The sequence below is a fragment of the Scyliorhinus torazame genome, chromosome 6 (genome assembly GCF_047496885.1).
Source record: "Scyliorhinus torazame isolate Kashiwa2021f chromosome 6, sScyTor2.1, whole genome shotgun sequence".
NCBI classification, from domain to species: Eukaryota; Metazoa; Chordata; class Chondrichthyes; order Carcharhiniformes; family Scyliorhinidae; genus Scyliorhinus; species Scyliorhinus torazame.
Window position 1 is genome coordinate 141,381,302 of NC_092712.1, and position 24,506 is coordinate 141,405,807.

General features: G+C 47.5%; 1 protein-coding gene across 5 annotated transcripts in view; it reads right to left on the bottom strand.

Moving 5' to 3' along the window:
• Nucleotides 1-24,506, bottom strand: part of LOC140425043 (tensin-3-like) — a 666,087-nt gene that overhangs the window by 35,013 nt on the left and 606,568 nt on the right. For all 5 annotated transcript variants that reach the window (XM_072508833.1, XM_072508834.1, XM_072508832.1 and 2 more), the window contains one exon: nucleotides 7,696-7,870. In XM_072508833.1, coding sequence (XP_072364934.1) covers nucleotides 7,696-7,870 — 175 coding nt within the window. The remainder of the gene's footprint in view (nucleotides 1-7,695; nucleotides 7,871-24,506) is intronic.

Genomic DNA, 24,506 nt, shown 5'->3' on the forward strand with positions numbered 1-24,506 from the left:
CATGTTGGTTGACAGAGAGGACTGTAATAGATGTGAGTGAGTGAGTGAGAGAGCAAGAGAAGAAAACTGAATTTGAGTCCAAATTAAATCCATTTAAATACAAGGTTCTCAATCCTGTAATTTATTTTGTGGCCATTTTTTCTTTTTGTTTGATGAGTGTGGTGTGTTTTTTTGCAGCCGTTTTGTGGGTTTTATTTTGGAGTGTGGGAAGGAAGCACCATGGGCAGGATTCTCCAATCCCGCGGCAGAGCGTTCACGCCGTCATAAGCGCCGTCGCGTTTTACGACGGCGTGAATGGGCCGAGGACTAATTCTGGCCCCTACAAGGGGCCAGCACGGCACTGGAGCGGTTGATGCCGCTCCAGCTGCCGAACCCGGTGCGAACTGTGCGCCACGGATGCGCGCATGCGCAGTGGCGCCGGCGCCAATGCGCGCATGCGCAATGGCCTCCTTCAACGCACCGGCCCCGACGCAACATGGGCTATAGGGGACGCCGCGTAGGAAAGGAGGCCCCCAGCAGGAGAGGTCGGCCCGCCGATCGGTGGGCCCTGATCGGGGGGCAGGCCACATCGGAGGTCCCCCCGTGGTCAGACCCCCTCACCCCCCTCCACTGGTCATCACCCGACCCTTCAACACGGAGGTCCCGCCGGCTCAGAGCACGTTAGAACGGCGCCGGCGGGACTCTTTGTTTTTTAACGGCCACTCAGTCCATCCGGGCCGGAGAATCACAGGGGGGGGGGCGACACGTAGAGCGGCCCCCGACCGGCGGCGCACTGACCACGCTGGCCCAATGTGTTCCGGTGTCGGGGTGGCGTGGCGCGATTCGCGTGGCCCCCCTGTGATTCTCCGACCCGGCGCGGGGTCGGAGAATCCCGCCCCATGTATGTGTTTTTCTGTTGTGCTGTGGGAAACCATGGAATGTGACTGCTATTGACAATGTACTTTATTTACCCTGTGTTTTAGCAATTCCACCCAGTATATACAAGAAAAAAAAACAGTCCTGCTTTTATGTGCACTTTCTACAGGAAAAAATGTGTTTGCATTGGGCTTGTGTGGGGAGAAAGATGGCCGATGGATCATGTTGCCTTTGCTTAGTGGGAGAAATTGCAGTTGGGAGAGGTATGTGGCTTTTGGTGAAGCTGTGTAGGGGCTCTCTATTTTACAAAAATCCTGGTGACAACCCGAAAGAAGCTCATGAGCATCTTATCAGATTGTATCTCACCTTGACAGTGAAGCTGAGATTTTTGAATCAGTGTTATCAAATACATGAGCACACAAATTGCACGATCCTGGTCAAAAAACAAGTAGAGATCTGTAACTCTGGATCTCTGCCAACTGTTTTTCACACACAATTTCCTGTGGGCTGTGAATACTTTTATTGGCAGCGCCTGCCTCAAAAAAATGGGAGCTTTATTTGAATATTAATTTAGAGCACAGCATCTTGCATACCATTCCCAACCTCCAATGACATTTCAAAATCTTGCGCATTTCATAATTACCATTACCTGGCAACCAGATGAGGAGTCACAGAAAGGACATAGTAATAAAGAAGCAGAGTCTTAATACATCAGGCAAGCTTGAGCGTTTGCATTTTTCAGGTTCCTTAGGAAATTAAATATCAATGAACTCTGGAAAATATTAAACTTGTCTGTTTAAGGGCAAGAACATAAAACAAAGAAAAGCTATGTTGCTTAGGTGGTGTGATGACACGGTGATTAATTTTATGCTCCCTAGATAGTAATTCAGATGACAAATAAAGTAGGCAGAAATAGGCAAAAGCAAAAGCATATAAGGGACAGTCAGTGCAAAGAATGTGCCCCAGCAATGTTCTGGTTTTCTAGTGAACCCTTCAACACATAACCATGAAACACATCACTTCTTTCCATGTAAACTAAGTGCTTCCATAGTTGCATCAGCAATGTTCTATGCCAAATCTACTGGGGACTTTAAAAAGTTGTGCAAAATACAATAGAACTCAGGATGGACTATGCTCATGACCAGCGCCAGGCATTATTTTCACCGAAGCAAGATTAAAAATTTGACTCTGGACCCCAAAATGAAAGACACAGGTTTTGTATGAAGAATAATGGTGAGGTCAACAGCAACCACCATTATTATGGAGTAAATTGGAAAGCAACCTCCGGAGTTTGCATATGCGCAATTAAATATAGAAATCATTATCCAATGTAGCCTCTTCCTCCACTAGCCTCATTACATTGGTATCTCGCTGATAAACTCAACATAGAAATGTGTCTGTCCATGCTGTTATGGTACACACCAAAAAAGTCTTAATTAGAGAAAACAACGTCTCTGGTGCTGAAAATTTGTTTAGAACATAATTGCTGTTGGAGGTTAAAATTGTTTTAATGACTCTTTGTGTTACAACTCTCCCTCTCATAATCCCATATTTTTTCTCTATTTCCCGTTCTCTATATGGCTTCAAAATTAATTAAATATTCCAGTTTACACTTCCTTCGACACTGCATGCTTCGGTAAGGATTTGTTAATTTTGATCAGTTGAAGATCCTTGCTGTTGCTTGTCCCACTCGCACATGCCACAGAACCTCCCACCCAGTAGAGGATGTTGTGCAGTAAATGATCTTTAGGAACTGTAAAGCGTCACTCAAATGTCTGCTAAAAGCCTTTAGTGAGCCTTTTTTAAAATTTCATTCATGGCACTTGGGTGTTGCTGGCAAGGCCAGCATTTACTGCCCATACTAAATTCTCTTGAAATGTTTGTAGTAAAATGCCTTGTGGAACTACTGCAATCAGTGTCAGGTTGGTACATCCACAGTGTTAACCGTGATGTACAATAAGTGTGTTCCTTCATAGCTGACCATAAAATATGGCCCATGTCGCCAAATGCCTTCCCCAGGCGTGTGGCAAATCATTTATTTATTCACAGAATATGTGTTTCATTGGCAAAGCCACCTTCTTGCTAGGCTATTTCAGAGCGCAATTAAGAGTCAACCGCATGGAGAGTATGGAAAGGAATATGGACCTGCTGGGAGGTTTGGAGGGTTCTTGGGGTACAAACTGAATGTAGGGAAAAGCGAGGTACTCCCAGTGAATGAGCTGGGACAGCGGGCCAATTTAGGGGAGATGCCATTTACGGTAGCGAGGGATAGGTTTAGGTATTTGGGGATTCAGGTAGCGAGTGGAACTTAAAAAGCTGGTGGAGGAGGCCAGGGAGGATCTTAAGAGGTGGGATACACTGCACTTAACGTTAGTGGGGAGGTCCAAGTCGTGAAAATGAATATTCTGCCGAGGTTCTTGTTTATCTTTCAGGCTCTCCCGATCTTTATACCAAAGGCCTTTTTTCGGAAAGTGGACACGATCATTTCGGACTTTGTATGGGCGGGGAAGGTGCTGAGGGTGGGGAGGACCCTGCAACAGAGGCAGCAGGGGGGTTGGCATGGCCGAACTTGCATCATTATTATTGGGCGGCGAATGTGGACAAGGTGCGGCCGAGGTGGGAAGGAGAAGGGGTAGAGTGGGTTAGGATGGAGGAATCTTGTAAGGGGTCTAGTTTGAGTGCTATGGTGAGGGCAGCATTGCCCATGGCACCAAGTCGGTATTCAGGGAGCCCGGTGGTGCAGTCCATGGTGAAGATATGGAATCTGTTAAGGCAGCATTTTAAGGTGGAAGGGATGTTGGTGCTAACGCCGCTGTGCAACAATCATGGGTTTGAGCCGATGGGGAAGGATAGTGTACACAGGAGGTGGAGGGAAGTGGGGCTGGTCAAAGTGAGGGATCTGTATTTGGAGGAAGGGTTCTCCAGACTGGAGGAGCTAAGCGAGAGAGTAGAGCTGCCGAGGGGGAGTGAGTTCAGGTATCTGCAGGTTAGGGATTTTGCGTGAAAGGTCTGGAGGGGGTTCCCTAGGATGCCGGGATACACCTGCTGGAGCGACTGCTGCATCCGGATGTGGAAGGGGGGAGGGGGAAATTGAGAACATATATAAGTGACTGGGAAAGCAGGGATGTGAGCGAGTGGTGAAGATCAAGGAGAAATTTGAAGCAGAGTTGGGAGGGGAGATCAATTGGGGAGTATGGAGTGCGGCACTGCGTAGGGTAAACGGGACCTCCTCTTGTGCAAGGATGAGCCTGATACAGTTTAAAGTGGTGCACAGGGTGCATATGACTCGGGCGAGTTTGAATGGGTTCTTTCAGGGGGTAGCAGATGAGTGTGAGAGTGTGGGCGGGGGCCAGCGAATCAGTGTGAGAGGTGCGGGCGGGGTCAGTGAATCACACGCACATGTTCTGAGGTTGTGAAAAATTGGGAAGATTCTGGCCTGGAGTGTTCACGGTCTTAACCAGGATAGTGGAGGAGGAGGTGGACCCGGACCCTTTGGTTGCGATATTTGGGGTTTCAGAGAGGCCGGAGCTCATGAAGAGGAGGAAGACTTATGTCGTGGCCTTCGCTCTCTGATTGCACGGCGGCAAATTTTGCTGGAGTGGCGGTTGACATCGCCACCGGGGGTAGTGGCTTGGTTGGGTGACCTGTACGACTTCCTTTGATTAGAGAAGTTGGGGTTGAGGGGCTCAGCAAGGGGAGTTTGAGAAAAGGTGGGGGATGTTTGTTACCGTATTTTTTGGAGCTGTTCGTCGCGGGGATGTGTGGGGAGGGGCGAGAAATATGTACAGACTGTATAGTTGATTGTTGGGAAGTATGTTAACCGGGGTATTTATTTGCTGTCACCTGTTTTGATGCATGTTTGCAATAAAAAAAAGTCAACCACATTCCTGTGAATGTGAAATCGGGGGCGAGATTCTCCGACCCCCCGCCGGGTCGGAGAATCGCCGGGGGCTGGCGTGTATCCCGTCCCGCCAGTTGGCGGGCCCCCCCGCTCGATACTCCGGCCCGGACGGGCCAAACTCCCGCCGCTAAAATGCCTGTCCTGCCGGCGTAAATTACCTACCTTACCTACCTACCTTACCGGCGGGACAAGGCGGCCCGGGCAGGCTCCGGGGTACTGGGGGGGGGGGGGGGGCACAGGGCGATCTGGCCCCGGGGGGAGCCCCCACGGTGGCCTCCCCCGCGATCGGGGCCCACCGATCCATGGGCGGGCCTGTGCCGTGGGGGCACTCTTTCCCTTCCGCCTCCGCCACGGTCTCCACCATAGCGGAGGCGGAAGAGACTCCCTCCACTGCGCATGGGCGGGAATGCCGTCAGCGGCCGCTGACGCTCCCGCGCATGCGCAGCCCGGAGATGTCATTTCCGCGCCAGCTGGCGGGGCACCAAAGGCCTTTTCCGCCAGCTGGCGGGGCGGAAATTCGTCCGGCGCTGACCTAGCCCCTCAATGTTGGGGCTCGGCCCCCAAAGATGCGGAGCATTCCGCACCTTTGGGGCGGCGCGATGCCCGTCTGATTTGCGCCATTTTGGGCGCCAGTCGGTGGACATCACGCCGTTTCCGGAGAATTTCGCCCCATATATAGATCAGTCCTGGTACAGACGGCTAATTTCATTCCCTGAAGCACAGTCGTGGAGCAGATGTGTTTTAAACTCAAAATCAAGTAGTTTCTTGCTCACCATTACTAATAGAGCACCCTACCCAGGTCTAACCCTCCCATCCACCCCACCCTATCCCCATAACCCCATCTCACCTGCACATCCTGGACACTAAGAGGCAATTTATCATTGTCAATTCACCTAATCTGCTCATCTTTGGACTGTGTGAGGAAACCGAAACACCCGGAGGAAACCCACACAGACACGGGGAGAACATGCAAACTCCACAGAGAGTCACCCACGGCCGAAATTTAACTTGTGTGTTTGGCGCTGTGAGACACCAGTGCTAACCACCGTGCCACCTTACTTGGACTGGGAAGAGTTTTCAGGGATATGGGGAAAGAGTAAAATGCTAGAATGAATTGGATAGCTGTTTCAAAAAACTGGCACAGGCACAAAAGACCCAATGGGTTACTTTTGTACTCGATCATTCTATGAAATAAAGACAGGTATGATAAACTACTGGCACATATGATATCCTATTTGAATGATTAAATTAGGAAATGTAGACTTCAGCTGTCTTTATAGTAGTCATTTAATTAAGTTGGCCTCTGGTGTTTATGCTTTTAAATCCATTTTCTGTAGAGCAGATCTTAAACCTGAACTTCTCAGTTTCATCACCTGGATCTAAAAATCAGAGGCTGGTCTATGCCAAATGGATTTAACAGCATAAACTGTGGTAGCCAGCTCGTATATGGCGAGCTCTTTAAATTCCAATAAAAGATCAACGGATAAAGTCCTTTAGCCTCAAAATGTTTGTGATGAGGTCTGCCACAAGGAACAAAAAAATTGGTGCAAACCAACAAAATGGAGCTTTATCCCAAATCCTTGAGTTTTATAATGACGTAGGTGCAGGGGACTACCTCTGACTGTGCATAATCAAAACATTTCGACAATATTTTCACTTACAAAGCCACAAGCCCCTCACAATTTACTAAGCTAGGCTAAATTCTGTCTTGAGTGAGGAAGGTGGGACACAGAAGCAAGCACATTTTTAAATTAATTTAAATTCAGAAGATCTTGCTTATATTTATATTAGATTAGATGGTTGTGGCACGGTGGCACAGTGGTTAGCACTGCTGCTTTACAGCTCCAAGGACCCGGGTTCAATTCCGACCACGGGTGACTGTTTGTGTGGAGTTTGCACTTTCTCCCTGTGTCTGCGAGGGATTCCTCCAGGTGCTCCGGTTTCCTCCCACTGTTTAAAGATGTGCAGGTTATGTGGAATGGCCATGATAAATTAATTGCCCCTTTGTGTCCAAAATGTTAGGTTGGGTTACTGGGTTACGGGGATAGGATTGAAGCCTGGGCTTAAGTAGGGTGCTCTTTCCAAGGGCCGGTGCAGACGCGATAGGCCGAATGGTCTTCTTCTGCACTGTAAATTCTATGAAATCTATCTAGATTAAATTATTAAGCCAACTATATTGCATCTGGAAGCGCAAACTCCCCATACTTGTTATATTATTCCTAAAAAAGAGATAACCCACTTGCCACACAAAGTCCATCAATATCGCAATAGTGTAAAAACAGGCCTGGTCTCGCACACTAGAATGATCCACTAATCTTCCTCACAATTGCACGCAACACAGAACCATGGTATAACATCTTAATAGCCATTCTGCACTAATATCCTGGCACCAAGCTGAGTAGCATAAATGGTATAAGACTCAGTTTCAGTAGAAGTATTCATGGTAAAAATAAGCAGCATTTGAATTTTTTTCAGGATAGAATTATATGTATGGGCTGATTATGTCCTTGGTGAATATCAAGAATAATAAAACTCGAGAAACATCCTTCAACATTTGAAGTACTAGCTTTAAATAAAAAGTTGCATCTGAAAAGTAATCTGTTTCATGTTTGACTGTACTTTCAAGGCTTAAAGTAAAAACACCCATAAACAAATAATAGCCATCCCCCCGACTCCAGGGGGGCCCTTGTTCTGGAGAATGCAGCATCAACAGAAACAACTGCCGAGTGAAATACGTCTACACAAGAAATTAAAATATTTATCAATTTCTTAAAACTGATGTTAATGAAAATGCATCTGATTCCGGATTCATTCTTTTAATACTGCTCATAAATTAACATGACTATAAACTACACATAAGTTACACTGCATTCTGACAACTGATATTAACACACGAATATGCACACACACACTTGAACACAGTTTTTAAGGTGGCCCACCTGTTTGTCCTGGGGACTTGGCTGCTGGTGGAGACAGAGCACACTGAGCCAAAAGGTCGCTGGAAAGATGGATTAGTTATTGAAGCATCACTGCTGTACAGAATAGGGCTCGTCACCACAGTGCTGTCTGATTGCACTACTGGATGGTTGATGCCTTCCATGTAACTTTGGGGTTCTGTGGAGTAAAGGTGCACTTGGTGTTAATTTAAATAACTGAGATTGGTTTTATTGCCAAGTCCGACAGTATTTTACAGAATGAAAAGGAATGAGAGTTCAATACAGGATCAATGTATTTTAAAGCCTGGAATCACAAGTTACTTGCAACTCAGCAAGAGGCATGTTTACAGATGAACTCAGGCGACACCAGGGTCCTGACCTGGAACCTAGCCAGTTTTCACAGTTTACATTAGGTGATGTATTTACCCATTACATCATTGGAGCATGAAACCTGCTGTTTACTTGCTGATCGGCTAAGCTTCTATTTCTAAAACTAATAATGTATTTTATTCACTTAATTAAAAAAATATAGAATACTTCTCCAGCTATTTCAGATGAATTTTGGATTGCTTTGCCAGTTTGGTATTGATAAAGTCTATTTACAGCAACAATACAATTTACTGCACAAAGTGCTTAACCCACTTTCCAGATTTTGATTTACTCCCAGACTATTGTGACTTTAAAGAGAGCGCACAGGTTTCTATGTTCTTAGAATGGCCAAAATTCAGAATTAGAATTTTACAAAATTAAATCCTGATGTAAATGTTGCAAAAGAAGGACATGAAAATAATTTTCAAAACCAAATGCCTCGTAGAGTGCTCAAAGAGTTAACTTACAAATACAAAGAGACAGACATTTACCCGACAATAATCAGCATCAGAAAAAGTAAAATCATAACTAAAAAGCATTCTTTTGGAGCACAAACCTTGCAAACATGTTGACACAAGCACAAAGATGAGATAAAGCTATCTGAAAATCAGTGGAACATGAAGACCGCCCAGATTCCTTACATAGCAAGGATAACTTGCTAACATCAGAGACTGTTCTCCAAGAGGATTTGGAAATTGTTCAAACAGGGGCTTGCATAAGCTTGTATGCCTATTTCATATCAATTGCTTAGCCGTTTATCTGCGAAGATGGCAGATGTCTCTGCCTGTCTCCGAAAAGATAAAAACATGGGACAGGGACAATTATCTAGATTATTTGGGACAATTTATGGAAATCATCGTTACATTTCTCCTTATATTTATGAGTTAGGAGCAAAGTAATATTTTTGGCTCCCAGTGTATCCCTACAACACATTGTATGTCTTCAGAGGGCCACAAAAAAAATTCCATGGTCTGGAAAGTGAATGGGCTTCTTTCCAACACTCCCTCCAATGCAGTAAAAGCACTCACTGAATTCCATCCTTTCATAAATTGTAAAAGAGGGGAAAGGACACGCCACTCTCAGTTTTGGAGAATGTACGAATTCCTAAGCTTGGCTAAATTTAAAAAAAAATGTTTGAAAGCAGTGTTCTTTCAAAAAATGGGCCCAGTCATTTGGAAGCAAATTTCAAGCATAAAAACAGTGTATGCACCCGTTTTATTACAGAAAAGATTGTACCATATGCTGGGACGATGGATTTGTCTCATTTACATCTAAGAGTGGGTCAGAACCGTGCATGGGTAATCTTTAGGAATGACTGTGTCTTACGTTTTCTAGCTGCAGGCATTCCACACTGAGAAAAAATATTGTTGGCCTCAGTGAAGTGAAAATGTTAAGCCTGCCTGCAGCTGGAAACGAATGCGGACCAGCACGGTTGGCAATAGCCATTTACATTTGGTGTTACTGGCACAGCTATTTACAAAGGAGTTCAGAAAATCAGCAAACAAGTGGTCAATCGATGCATTCAAGGGGGTATTGGATGATTATTTGAATAGAAACAATGTGCAGGGATATGGAGAAAAGGCAGGTAAATGGCACTAAGCCATGCTATGTGCTTGAAGAGCCTGTGCTGTCCACCCGCGCCATAACAATTCCGTGATATTTATTGGCACCTTCAGTAGATCGTTTTTTTGCGTTCTCTAGTATTCTGTAGCGGCTGCCAACTTGGGATATTGCTATAATATTAATATGGTCCACTCCTACTGTGTTAATTGCCAGGCCCATCGGAAGAAAAATCAATTAAGGCATTGGAGTTACTGACACTATTCCTAGATGTACTATTTTAAAAAGATTTGGGCAAGTGGGGAAAAATCCCCAACAACATATTACTAAACATTTTCTAGTAAGCACTGCGTTACAAATACCATATCACTCCTTATTTTTGATGTTTCATTTATAATGCTAAAATTGCTCGAAGTTAGACTCAGAGCGCAGCCCATAACCAATGGGTGGCACAGTAGCACAGAGTTAGCACTGTTGCTTCACAGCACCAGGGACCCGGGTTCGATTCCCTGCTTGGGTCACTGTCTGTGCGGAGCCTGCACGCTCTCCCTGTGTCTGCGTGGGTTTCCTCCACGTGCTCCGGTTTCCTTCCACAAGTCCCAAAAGACATGCTTGTTAGGTGAAGTGGACATTCTGAATTCTCCCTCTGTGTACCCAAACAGGCGCCAGAATGTGGCGACTAGGGGCTTTTCACAGTAACTTCATTGCAGTGTTATTGTAAGTTTACTTGTGACAACACTAAAGATTATTATAAGGGAGGTAGGGCAAGACTCTGGAGAGATTCTATCTCTGCTTTATGTTTGATTTTTTTCACACAAACTTTGCAGCAATGTGATCCTAAACATGTTGTGTGAATTCAACGTTAACAGGTAGCAGAATAATGAACACAATGTAATTATTAAAAGTACAACGGGCATTGAAAGGCAATTATCATGTAATATTTGAATGTGCATTTGCAGAAATACTGGGAAGGAATGCTCATTTAAAAAGATACGCCATGCAAATGACAGGAATATGGTCATTCAAGAAGATTAATGACTGCAGTTAGAAAACATGTAATTTAAGTGTGTATACACAGCTGCTCCTGTGAATAACTTTTTTTTAGAACAACCTCAGTTAATATTTCTTATATGTATCACTATATAGAGAATATTTCAAATCAAGAGAGAAAGAATCATGAAAAAGCAAAATGTGAAATATAAAAAAGCAATTTGCCAAACTGCAAACATTTGACTGCCTAATGTGGGGTGCGATTCGCCGAACCCCCCCCCCGCCGGGTCGGAGAATCGCCAGGGGCTGGCGTGAATCTCGCCCCCGCCGTGTCCTGAATTATCCGCTACCAGAGAATCGGCAGGGGCGGGAATCGCGCTGCGCCGGTCGGCGGGCTCCCCCCCCCGGCGATTCTCCGGCCCGAAGTCCCGCCGCTGTCAACCCTCGCCAGCCGGCGTGGATTGAACCACCTACCTTACCGGCGGGGGCAGACGGCGCGGGCGGGCTCCAGGGTCCTGGGGGAAGCGCGGGGCGATCTGGCCCCATGGGGTGCCCCCACGGTGGCCTGGCCCGCGATCGGGGCCCACCGATCAGCGGGCGGGCCTGTGCCGTAGGGGCACTCTTTTTCTTCCACCTTCGCCATGGTCTCTACTATGGCGGAGGCAGAAGAGACCCCCTCCACTGTGCATGCGCGGGGATACCGTGAGCATCCGCTGACGCTCCCGCGCATGTGTTGCCCGGCGAAGTCCTTTCGGCGCCGGCTGCTGTGGCGCCAAAGGCCTTTCCCGCCAGCCGGCGGGGCGGAAATCACTCCGGCACGGGCCTAGCCCCTCAAGGTGAGGGCTTGGCCCCTAAAGGTGCGGAGAATTCCGCACCGTTGGGGCGGCGCGACGCCAGAGTGGTTCCCGCCACTCCATTACGCCGGATTCCCCCGCCCCGCCGAGTAGGGGAGAATCCCGGCCGTGATCTCTCAAATGTATTAAGAATTTCACAATGTAATACGGTGCTGGAGCCAGGGCTGGACAGGTCGAGATCCAGGACTGGAAGGAGGCCGGCTGCAGCCAAGGTGCTTAAAGATTTTATGGAGCAGATGGGAGGAATAGACCCGTGGAGATTTAGCAGACCTAGGAGTAAGGAGTTTTCGTTTTTCTCCTATGTCCACAAAGTTTATTCGCGAATAGACTTTTTTGTTTTGGGAAGGGCGTTGATCCCGAAGGTGAGGGGGACGGAGTATATGGCTATAGCCATTTCGGATCATGCTCCACATTGGGTAGACTTGGAGATAGGGGAGGAAACAGAAGGGCGTCCACCCTGGAGAATGGACATGGGACTAATGGCAGATGAAGGGGTGTGTCTAAGGGTGAGGGGGTGCATTGAAAAATACTTGGAACTCAATGATAATGGGGAGGTCCAGGTGGGAGTGGTCTGGGAGGCGCTGAAGGCAGTGGTTAGAGGGGAGCTGATATCAATAAGGGCACATAAAGGAAAGCAGGAGAGTAGGGAATGGGAGCGGTTGCTGCAAGAACTTCTGAGGGTGGACAGGCAATATGCGGAGGCACCGGAGGAGGGACTGTACAGGGAAAGGCAAAGGTTACACGTAGAATTTGACTTGCTGACAACGGGTACTGCAGAAGCACAGTGGAGGAAGGCACAGGGTGTACAGTATGAGTATGGGGAGAAGGCGAGCAGGTTGCTGGCCCATCAATTGAGGAAAAGGGGAGCAGCGAGGGAAATAGGGGGAGTGAGGGATGAGGAAGGAGAGATAGAGCGGGGAGCGGAGAGAGTGAATGGAGTGTTCAAGGCATTCTATAAAAGATTATACGAAGCTCGACCCCCGGATGGGAAGGAGAGAATGATGTGCTTCCTGGACCGGCTGGAATTTCCTAAGGTGGAGGAGCAGGAGAGGCTGGGACTGGGAGCACAGATCGAGATAGAGGAAGTAGTGAAAGGAATTAGGAGTATGCAGGCGGGGAAGGCTCCGGGACCGGATGGATTTCGAGTCGAATTTTATAGGAAATATGTGGACTTGCTTGCCCCGATACTGATGAGAACCTTTAATGAGGCGAAGGAAAGGGGACAGCTGCCCCCGACTATGTCGGAGGCAACGATATCGCTTCTCCTAAAGAAGGAAAAAGACCCGCTGCAATGCCGGTCCTATAGACCTATTTCCCTCCTAAATGTAGACGCTAAGATTCTGGCCAAGGTAATGGCAATGAGGATAGAGGATTGTGTCCCGGGGGTAGTCCATGAGGACCAAACTGGGTTTGTGAAGGGGAGACAGCTGAATATGAATATACGGAGGCTGCTAGGGGTAATGATGATGCCCCCACCAGAGGGGGAAGCGGAGATAGTGGTGGCAATGGATGCCGAGAAAGCATTTGATAGATTGGAGTGGGATTATTTGTGGGAGGTGTTGAGGAGATTTGGCTTTGGAGATGAGTATATTAGATGGGTACAGCTGCTGTATAGGGCCCCGATGGCGAGCGTGGTCACGAATGGACGGGGGTCTGCGTATTTTCGGCTCCATAGAGGGACGAGGCAGGGATGTCCTCTGTCCCCATTATTGTTTGCACTGGCGATTGAGCCCCTGGCGATAGCATTGAGGGGTTCCAGGAAGTGGAGGGGAGTACTCAGGGGAGGAGAGGAACACCGGGTATCTCTTTACGCGGACGATTTATTGGTGTATGTGGCGGACCCGGCGGAGGGGATGCCAGAGATAATGCGGATACTTGGGGAGTTTGGAGAATTTTCAGGATATAAGCTGAACATGGGGAAAAGTGAGCTGTTTGTGGTGCATCCAGGGGAGCAGAGCAGAGAAATAGAGGACTTACCGCTGAGGAAGGTAACAAGGGACTTTCGCTACTTGGGGATCCAGATAGCCAAGAATTGGGGTACATTGCATAGGTTAAACTTAACGCGGTTGGTGGAACAGATGGAGGAGGACTTCAAGAGATGGGACATGGTATCCCTGTCACTGGCAGGGAGGGTACAAGCGGTTAAAATGGTGGTCCTCCCGAGATTCCTCTTTGTGTTTCAGTGCCTCCCGGTGGTGATCACGAAGGCTTTTTTCTAAAGGATTGAGAAGAGTATCATGAGTTTTGTGTGAGCCGGGAAGACCCCGAGAGTGAGGAAGGGATTTTTGCAGCGTAGTAGGGATAGGGGGGGGTTGGCGCTACCGAGCCTGAGTGAGTACTACTGGGCCGCCAACATCTCAATGGCATGTAAGTGGATGGGAGAAGAGGAGGGAGCGGCGTGGAAGAGATTGGAGAAGGTGTCCTGTAGGGGACTTGCCTACAAGCCATGGTGACGGCGCCGTTGCCGTTCTCACCGAAGAAATACACCACAAGCCCGGTGGTGGTGGCTACTCTGAAAATTTGGGGGCAATGGAGACGGCATAGGGGAAAGACGGGAGCCTCGGTGTGGTCCCCGATAAGAAATAATCATAGGTTTGCTCCGGGGAGAATGGATGGGGGATTTGGAACATGGCAAAGAGCAGGAGTAACACAATTGAGAGATCTGTTTGTAGATGGGACGTTTGCAAGTCTGGGAGCGCTGACCGAAAAATATGGGTTGCCCCAAGGGAATGCATTCCGGTATATGCAACTGAGGGCTTTTACGAGGCAACAGGTGAGGGAATTCCCGCAGCTCCCGACGCAGGAGGTGCAGGACAGAGTGATCTCAAAGACATGGGTGGGGGACGGTAAGGTGTCAGACATATATAGGGAGATGAGAGACGGGGGGGAGATTATGGTAGACGAGCTGAAAGGGAAATGGGAAGAAGAGCTGGGGGAGGAGATTGAGGAGGGGCTGTGGGCTGATGCCCTAAGTAGGGTAAACTCATCGTCCTCGTGTGCCAGGCTAAGCCTGATACAATTTAAGGTGTTACACAGGGCACATATGACTGGAACACGGCTTAGCAAATTTTTTGGAGTAGAGGATAGGTGTGCGAGATGCTCGAAAAGCCCAGCGAATCACACCCACATGTTCTGGTCATGTCCGGCACTACAGGAGTTTTGGGTGGGGGCGACAAAGGTGCTTTCGAAGGTAGTGGGGGTCCGGGTCGAACCAAGCTGGGGGTTGGCTATATTTGGGGTTGCAGAAGAGCCGGGAGTGCAGGAGGCGAGAGAGGCTGATGTTTTGGCCTTTGCGTCCCTAGTAGCCTGGCGCAGGATAATGTTGATGTGGAAGGAAGCCAAGCCCCCGGGTGTGGAGACCTGGATCAATGACATGGCAGGGTTTATAAAGCTGGAACGGATTAAGTTCGTCCTAAGGGGATCGGCTCAAAGGTTCACCAGGCGATGGCAACCGTTCGTCGAATACCTCACAGAAAGATAGAGGGAATGGAAAAGAAGAAGACAGCAGCAGCAGCCCAGGGCGGGGGGGGGGGGGGGGGGGAGAGGAACCAGAGGGATTCTCAGGGATGTTAATATATAAGTATAATATGTATAGGTTGTTGTTATAGATAATTGTATACTGGACTGTTAAAACATATTTTTGCAGAATATTTATCTGGGACAAGGCAGTTGCCATTTAGTTTTGTTTTTGTTTATATATTATTTATTTCTTGTTTATAAAACTGGCCATTGTTATTTATATTGTTATATTACTGTGTAAAGGATACACAATGTACTGTGACTTTCACAATGTTTGATTAATACAGTATTATGATTAAAATGCATATATTCCAATTGGAAGTCACTGCACCACCACAACCACAAGGTGAATATAGCTTTGCCTGCACCCTTAAAACAAATCTAAAATATTAGATAGGAATGCCTGTGCTAATGCTCATCGCCTTTGTTAGATACTATTTAGCAAGATTATTAAGTGCAAGTGAGCAAGCCATATGGTTACGGCCTTTAAAGAATCCATCAGTGATCATCCAGCTTAAATACAAATCAACAGATTCTTGCATTTCTCTTCCGCTCATTCATTTTTTGCCCTCTTCCTGGTCACCACTAACTGGAAAAATTATAAAACAAAATGTTGCTCAATAAAAATTGTGCACACTAACACTTTAAAGCAGCACACACCGGTATCCTTTATTTAAAGCCCATTCTCATAGTCCATTTTTGTTTCAGTGTAGTTTGTAAATTAGGTAAGTTCCCCAAATAGTGCTGTCTCCAAAATAATAATATTTATTATTGTCACAAGTAGGCTTACATTAACACTGCAATGAAGTTACTGTGAAAACTCCCTAGTCGCCACTCTCCAGCACCTGTTCGGGTACACAGAGGGAGAATTCAGAATGTCCAATTCACGTAAGAAGCACGTTTTCCGGGACTTGTGGGAGGCAACCGGAGCGCCTGGAGGAAACCCACGCAGACACGGGGGGCAAGTACAGGCTCCAGACAGACAGTGACCCAAGTCGGGAATCGAACCGGGGTCCTTGGTGCTGTGAAGCAACAGTGCTAACCACTGTGCTACCGTGCCACCCCACATTGGTGCGGTTACTATGCATACAGCGCCACTTCATGAACCACCTCTCTCCTAAACCCTCGCAGGGAGGGAATGAGTGGGAGAGGGACGAATGGTGGGAAGCAGCAAGCAGGAGGGTCAGGAGAGATACGTGGTGGGTGGGAGAGCTGGAAGTGTTGGGTAGAGGGTGGAGATAGGCAAGTGGACATGGGGATAGGCAAGCAGGAGGATTGGAATATCAATGGGTGGACATCGTAGAGGTCCGAAAGAGGGAAGCAGCGAGTGGGAGAGTCAGGAAAGGGAAAACAGCGAGTGGGAGAGAAGTGATAAGTGGGAAGGTTGGGCAATGGGAACAGAGAGTGAGTGTCAAAAGAGTGAAGTGGGAGAGTGGGAGAGAGAAGCAGCAAATGGGGGGAGTCATAGAGGAAAGTGGTGAACAGGTAGGTTGTGGCAAGTGGGGTGTCGCTGGAAGAGGGAGGCAGCAAGCGGGAAGGTCAGGAGAGGAAAAGCGGTGAATAGAAGGGTCTAAAGCAGGAGAAAGGCAGTGAGCAAGCTGGGGAGTCGGGTGAAGGAAAAAGCAAGCCAGAAGCAGGAAGCGTGAGCAGGTTTTAAATAGCAAGTTTGTCATTTAGCAATCATAAAATTTACAGTGCAGAAGGAGGCTATCCAGCCCATCGAGTCTGCACTGGCCCTTGGAAAGAGGGCCCCATTTAAGCACACACCTCCACCCTATCCCCGTAACCCAGTAATCAAACCTGGCCTTTTTTTTGGACACTAAGGGCAATGTAGCATGCCCAATCCATCTAACCTGCACATCTTTGGACCGTGGGAGGGAACCGGAGCACCCGGAAGAAACCCACGCAGACACAGGGAGAACGTGCAGACTCTGCACAGCAGTGCCCCAAGCCAGGAATCGAACCTGGGAGCCTGGAGCTGTGAAGCAACAGTGCTAACCACTGTGCTACCATGGTGTCCCAATAGTTAGAGGATTTTGGGGCCAATTAGGTTCAAGGCAGCCAAAACGTAAAAATTACAGTTCAGGAAGATAGCCTCCCTTCATTACATGTTTTCTAATTTAGCACATAGTTTTCTTGCCAAACAAGGAATCGCTGAACAACTCCAATATGAAACTGCCGCAGCTCTTCAATCGAGTGACACAATTTAATTGCCGAGCTCAGATTGAGATACGGGGGGTGGGATTCTCCGTCCCTCCAGCCGGCCAATGGAGTTTTTAATTGTGGGCAGTCCCATGCCGTCGGGATATCCCCAGGTATGGGTGCGCTGCCAGTACAACGGAAAATCTCGCTAGCGGAGAATCCAGTCTGGGGTCTTCACGTGAATTTAGTTCAACAGTTTCCTCGTGAGAATTGAGTTAGGACTGAAAACGGTTATGTTAAAGCAATTCTACAGCCAACCTCAGTTCCTCTCAAAAGCTTTTTGGCTTATTCATTCTAAACATGTTGTGCAGAAAGCAGGACATTTTCTTGCAATTACAACATTCATAATAAGTTTTTTGTGTTCATGATTTCACTTTTCCTCTGATCTGATCATATTCTGTCTTGTACTGCACCTAGTTAGAGCTCTGCAATGGAAACTATTCTTTGGATCCCCAATTCACCCCATTTACGTGTCAGGAAAGGCTTGGAGACCAGAAGCAATTCACTACACTCTAGGGAGATTTTCTCAATGTCAGCAAAAATGGATATAGGTTAATAATATGAAAACTGCACTGTGGCCAACATGCTGATATTGAAAATGCTACCTCGTTTGATAGCAAACAGAGCCCCTGGTGAATTACCTTTGGCATTCCCAGTACTTTGCTCCCATGGATAGGAATGAAAGACAACAGAAATGGCTCGAAATACCTTTCACAGGAACTCTGGAGAAAGTCCATCAGAAACTGTTTCAGGTCGAAGACCATTCCTCAGGACGGGAAGATATTTAAAAAATGGACAGGGCAAGGGACCAGTGGAAAGAAAAAAAACACATTGGAAAGTTCATAAATAAAATGGCATGTGTAGTGATTCAGTGGGGCATGATGATGTACAGCACGGTGGTGCAGTGGTTAGCACTGCTACCTCACCGCACTGAGGTCCCTGTACGATCCCGGCCCTGGGTAACTGCCGTGTGGAGTTTGCACGTTCTCCCCATGTTTGCGGCGTTTCGCCTCCACAACCCAAAGATGTGCTGGACAGGTGGATTGGCCACGCTAAATTGCCCCTTAATTGGAAAAAATGAATTGGCCACTCTATATTTATTTTTTTAAATGATGTTCAGTGATATTAGGGGACAAAAGGGGGCCATAATTAGAAAATCAAGAGATATTTCTGAAACATGGGGCGCGATTCTCCACTCCCACGCCGGCTGGGATAATCGCCTGGGCCGCCAAAATTTCCGGGGACGCCGGTCCAACGCCCTCCCGCGATTCTCCCAAGCGGCGGGAACGGCCCGGTCGAGTTTCGCCGGCCGCAGAATTGCCGGAGACACCCAAAATGGCGATTCTCCGGCACCCCCGCTATTCTCGGGCCCGGATGGGCCGAGCGGCCAGGCCAAAACGCCGGGTTCCCCCCAGCGCCGTCCACACCTGGTCGCTGCAGTCGTGGGCGGTGCGTGAACGCTGGGGGGGGAGGGGGGGGGGGGGGCGGCCTGTGGGGGGGGGGGCGAGGGGGGATCCTGCACCGGGCTTCACCTGGAATGTGGGGTGGCCCGCGATCGGTGCCCACCGATCGTCGGGCCGTCCTCTCTGAAGGAGGACCTCCTTCCTCCCGCGGCCCCGCAAGATCCGTCCCCCATCTTCTTGCGGGGCGGATTTAGAGAGGACGGCAACCACACATGCGCGGATGACGTCCGTTATGCGGCGCCGGCTGCGTCATCTATGTGGCGCCGCTTTAACACGGGCAACAAGGCCTGGCGCGTGTAGATGACGCGGCCCCGATCCTGGCCCATTGTCAGGGCCAGAATTGGTCGGGACCGGGGCCGTTCCGCGCCGTCGTGAACCTTGACGGCGTTCACGACGGCGCAGCCACTTCGGCGTGGGGGTGGAGAATCCCGCCCATGCAGTGTGTGAATAGCTAAAGGGGATGGGTAGAAGCAGTGGCATGTAAAAGTTGCCTGGTGGAAGAGGACACTGATGGAAGAAATTAACTTGAAGAGTAGAGATCACAGTTGTGTGCTAAATTGTAACCAGAGAAACAGTCTGTTGTTTCCTCCTATCCTTGAGTATACCACGAACTACAGCCAGAGAGAAAATGGGAGCGGTGTTTAAGGTTTTAAGTTGCTAAAGTTAAAGTTAAGATCAGAGGGTTGTAAAATGCAGAGTAGAATGATAAAGAGCAGCATCTCATGTTTATGTTGAGCTTTAATGGAACAGTGCAGAAAACCAAAGGCAATGGGCGGGATTCTCCACTCCCGCGCTGAAGTGGCCGCGCCGTCGTGAACCCCGTCGAGGTTCACGACGGCGCGAAACGGCCCCGATCCCGAACGATTCAGGCCCTGACAATGGGCTAGGATCGGGGCCGCGTCATCTACATGCGCCAGGCCTTGTCGCCCGCGTAAAAGCAGCGCCGCATAGATGACGCGGCCGGCGCCGCATAACTGCCGTCATCCGCGCATGCGTGGTTGCCGTCCTCTCTAAGCCCGCCCCGCAAGAAGATGGCGGACGGATCTTGCGAGGCCGCGGAAGGAAGGAGGTCCTCCGTCAGAGAGGACGGCCTGACGATCGGTGGGCACTGATTGCGGGCCACCCCACATTTGAGGTACCCCCAATGCAGGATCCCCCCCCCCCCCCCCCCCCCGCAGGCCGCCCCCAGCGTTCACGCACTGTTCACGACGGCAGCGACCAGGTGTGGACGGCGCCGGGGGGAACCCGCCGTTTTGGCCTGGCCGCTCGGCCTATCCGGGCCTGAGAATAGCAGGGGTGCCGGAGAATCGCCATTTTGGGTGCCTCCGGCGATTCTCCGGCCTGCGGAACTCGACCGGGCCGTTCACGCCGCTTGGGAGAATCGCGGGAGGGCGTCGGACCAGCATCCTGGGAAATTTTGGCGGCCCAGGTGATTCTCCCAACCGGCGCGGGAGTGGAGAATCTCGCCCAATGAGTGGATTGGAGTGAAAAATTGAAACTATAAGTAGTAGGGAACTCAGAATCACACATGCACAAAGACTCAAGATGTTCAGCAAAGACACCATCTAACCTTCATTTTGTTTCCCTGATGGAGAGGCAGGACAATGCACAGCAAATACAGTTTGCCAGGTTGGAGAAGGACAGTACATGTAAATTGCTATCTCACAAAGGGTTTTTGGGGCCCTCTGCTTTGAGAGGTGAACAGACACGAATGAGCTACAACTCTGCGTGGGAGAGCTTGCCTGCCTCTGGGGTCATGCATGTTCTATTGCAGGAGCGCCTCTGGAGACAGTTACTGCAATATAAATGGAGCATTATGGAGGAATTTTGTGGAAAGTTGCCAATGACCCCCGCATGTCCTAGCTACCCTCAGGAATGTGCTCAGCTGTTACTGCTTCAGTGTGCGGCCTCAGTATTGCTGCATGTTTTTTTCAAAAGCCCTCAATGAGTCTCCAGATCATGCAAAATGTATTAATTCACTGGAATAAAACAACAAAACAGATTTTGATGCAACACAAGCCTTATTTCATTCCCTCCAAAACTCTGAAAAGCTTTTGTTCCAATATATATTGAGATCTTCAGGAAGCACTTCCGGAAATCTCTGGTTCCTGCAAACATATGGCAAAGATGTCGGCAAGCTGCCTGCAAATTCAACACTTCCACTGTAAATGCATTCCAGTTACACCCTCAATGCATTTAAAATGTTCTCCATATATTAACAGACAAACAGACTTGTTTGCAAGCATAAAGCTTCACTAGAGTAATCTGCTCACATTCTAAAGATAGTGTTTCAGTGTCAGCTGTTTACTTGCAGATACCAAAATATCTAAGGTTTCGATTAGAAACAATAGATATCAGTCTGAAACCGCAGTTTACCTGCCAACTGAAGTAGTCATGATGGAAAACATTTGTAACAGCAGCTATATGACGAATGTGTTGAAATGCTGTAATTTTACTTAAGCCAAAGAGTATTTTGACTTGCTGCTCAAGTCTGCCAGACTTCAGCGTAAAAGCAACACAGCAGGAACACCACATACAAAACTGTGACTTCATTCAAGAGATTATCCACTCTCAGCTTTCCGTCCTTTCTTACTTACAGTCTGTAATAAACCCAGTACAAAAGCACAACTTCCGCAGACGCTGGAAAGTAGGAATTCAGGGCTATGTTCTAAATGAAGATGTTTGGTCAGCAACAGCTTAGTCCACTCAGCCCATATGGAAAATAATTCAACAATTGTTTCTGCTAAATTTGACTTCTCACAGTCACAGCGAGCCTGTTCAGTCAGTGTATTCATGCTCTAACTGGAGCCTCATTTACATTCAACCTTTAACTTACACAGGGGCTTTGTTTTGCACCCTCCCAATCTCCTTCTACCAATGAAGACATACTAGCAAATGTCAAAGGTCAAAGTGCCCCTCAGGACAAATACTTTGTGCACATTTTCTTCCCTGCCCAAAGGTACACAATCCTTAAGTGCTTCCATTATCAAATTGACTTTTGTCTAAAAGGCATGTTGAAATACAGAATGTAGCCGGTGTCATATTTTTGATCATGCCGGCTGGCAGCGTTACATGACCAAAAGGGAAATAAAGTTTTAAAGTCAGTAACAACAGAGTCAAAAATAAAACGAAAAGCTTTCAAGTCACACAACTGATCAGCTGAAATGATGTTTGTTTTCAACAGTTGCCACACATCCGTTGCAGGCTCAGGAAATCGATGAGAAAAGTAGGAAAAAATAATGTTTAAAAAAAAACAATCGACAAGGACAAGCTTGTAACATAGCTAAACATCCTCATCATTTGAAAAAGTTACATTACATCATCCTTCTAATGCAGATCACGAATGAAAGTAAACTATCAGTAAAATATTCATTCATGGCCAATCCATATTCTTATGACATTTTAGCAGAGATATGCTTCTTTTCTTTCTTTCCCCTCTCCCTTTATCCTTCTTCCTCTAGGTTTGGATGTAAAGTTTCCTCTGGCATTATTTCGAAGAATAGCAGGGGAGTTATGAACAGCGTACTGGCCAATGTTTAGTTTTCAATCAACATCACAAAAACAAACTATCTGGTCATTATTATATTGCTGTTTGTGGGAGTTTGCTGTGCGCAAAATTTGCTGCTTCATTTCCTGCATTATAATAGTGATTACATTTCAAATGTATTCATTGGCTGTAAAACGATTTTGAGGTGTCGAGTGGTCCATAAACGCGCTATATAAATGCAAATTTGTTTTAAAAGCTCTATTCAACTGGAAGTAGTCCCAGTATCTCAAGTCTCCTCTCCACCTATAGTTTCCCATCCCTTCGATCATCATGGTGAGCCAATGCTGTACACTCTCTTGTGGCTTCCAATGCCCTTCCTACAATAGTGTGCCCAAAACTGTATTCTATGTCTTGTATAATTTTGTACAGTCTTCTTCACGTAGAAGAGGAGAATACTAAACTCAAGATTGGGAGAATTAAAAGTACCATCAAAGATTATGGTAAGGCTTTTGTTGCAGTGGAAAGAGATTCTGGAACAGTGACCTCTGGGGAGAGATATTTGAAGAACAGCGCATTGTCTCAGAACGATCAGTTACTGATTGCAGAGTTGAGAGAGTTGTCATTCATGCTTACTGGAGAATGCGAGTAGCACCATACGGTCGTGTAAGATTGGGATCATTGCACTGCTGTCTTTATACAAATTATATTGAGCAATTCTGAAAATGACTACAAAGCCTTAAGACTGACTCTAGATTTCTGAGCACTGGTGCATTTCCATCTGAAAGGCTGGGGAAGAATTTTATAGTGACATGAATGAAAGTGAACAATTCAACTTAAATTTCTTGAGATCAGTTGAGTATTTTTGTACAAGCACAGATCTGGATGGATGCAGGGAGAAACAAAATTGCATAAATTAAGGTTAAAGGGATTGAGTTAATGAAAGTGGAGCGTCACATTGACAAAAAAAATTAAAAGCCTCTAAAAAGGCTCTGAAAGCCTCTAAATAGGTCTCTCAATCAATTGGCATCATTTGTTAAAGCTGAAGGGGAGGAGACAAGTGACAAGCAAAATGCTCAGAAAGAAAACGGAGGCCCAGATTTTCACCCCTGGGTCGGGTGCACAGAGTCTGAACATTTTCCAACTCTGTGATCCCAACATGAGAAAAAAAACAAAGTTGGGATTTTTGGTCCAGGGGTGTGAGGGCTGCAGGGGCTGGATTAGAAGTTGGGCCTGGCCCTCTGGAACAAGTGAAGGGGCTACCAGGTGTGGAGTTGTGCCTGTAAAAATTAAGGCCTGTGCTCTGGCACGGTATGGAACATGAAAAAAAACCCCAATAAAACAAAAAATATCCCTCCAGCCCTTGCCCTCCCCACACACTATACATCATTTGTCCCACCAATTCCACCTCATACTCCCACCTTCCCTCCCAAAACTCCATGAGAACTCATGTCCATGGACCCCCATGTCACCATTATGCTCCTACTCTCACCCTCCATAGACCCCATACCCATGTCAACATATGCCACTGTACTCACTCCCATTGGCTCCATATCTTCCATGCCAACCTATAGTCCCCACTCATCCCCTTGGCCCTTTTAGCCTCTATGCCAGCTTAGTGCCAGTCCATACCCCCTACTCATCACTCTTTGCCCTTACCCTCTCCATGCAACTCACCTAGCATCCACCATGGACAAACCTAAGGATTCATACTGACATAAAATAATGTTTATTGATGGCATCAATAATAAAAACACTAAATGATTTTAAAATATTCAACTGATCTCTTATGATCACAAACATTTCACTAAGTTCATAATCCCATCGTTTATGAAAACATTTCTCATCTATAACCATTTGGATCTGTCAATCAAACTGCTCACTTTTTATGAAGAAAATATTGTATTCTAGGCATTTTCACATATACATGCAAAAACCAGGGCAACAGAATTACTCAATAAACAACCTCACCCCACCTACTCGCTTGATGCCAACCGCTTTGCCACATCCAGGCTTCCATATTTTAACCTCCTTATTTCTCCGCCCCCCCCCCCCCCTTTGTACGTACCTAAAGCCATTCACCCTGGGCAGCTCATACACCTCCTCCAGCCCCGCAAGTTTGCCCTCTATAAACAGATTGCCAAAGCGCTCAATCCCTGCCTGCCACCACCCACTAAGCACCCAATCCTGTCGGTGCAAACCTATGGTTATTAAAATCTGCACCCACACTGAAGCACCCTCCAGTCCCAAATGCTGCCTCCACAGCCCCACACCCTTCAGGCCAACACTACCACTGGACTCGTGGAGTACCTGGCCAGCGAAAACAGCAAAGGTGCCAACAACAAAGCCCTCAAGCACATAGCCCGACACAAT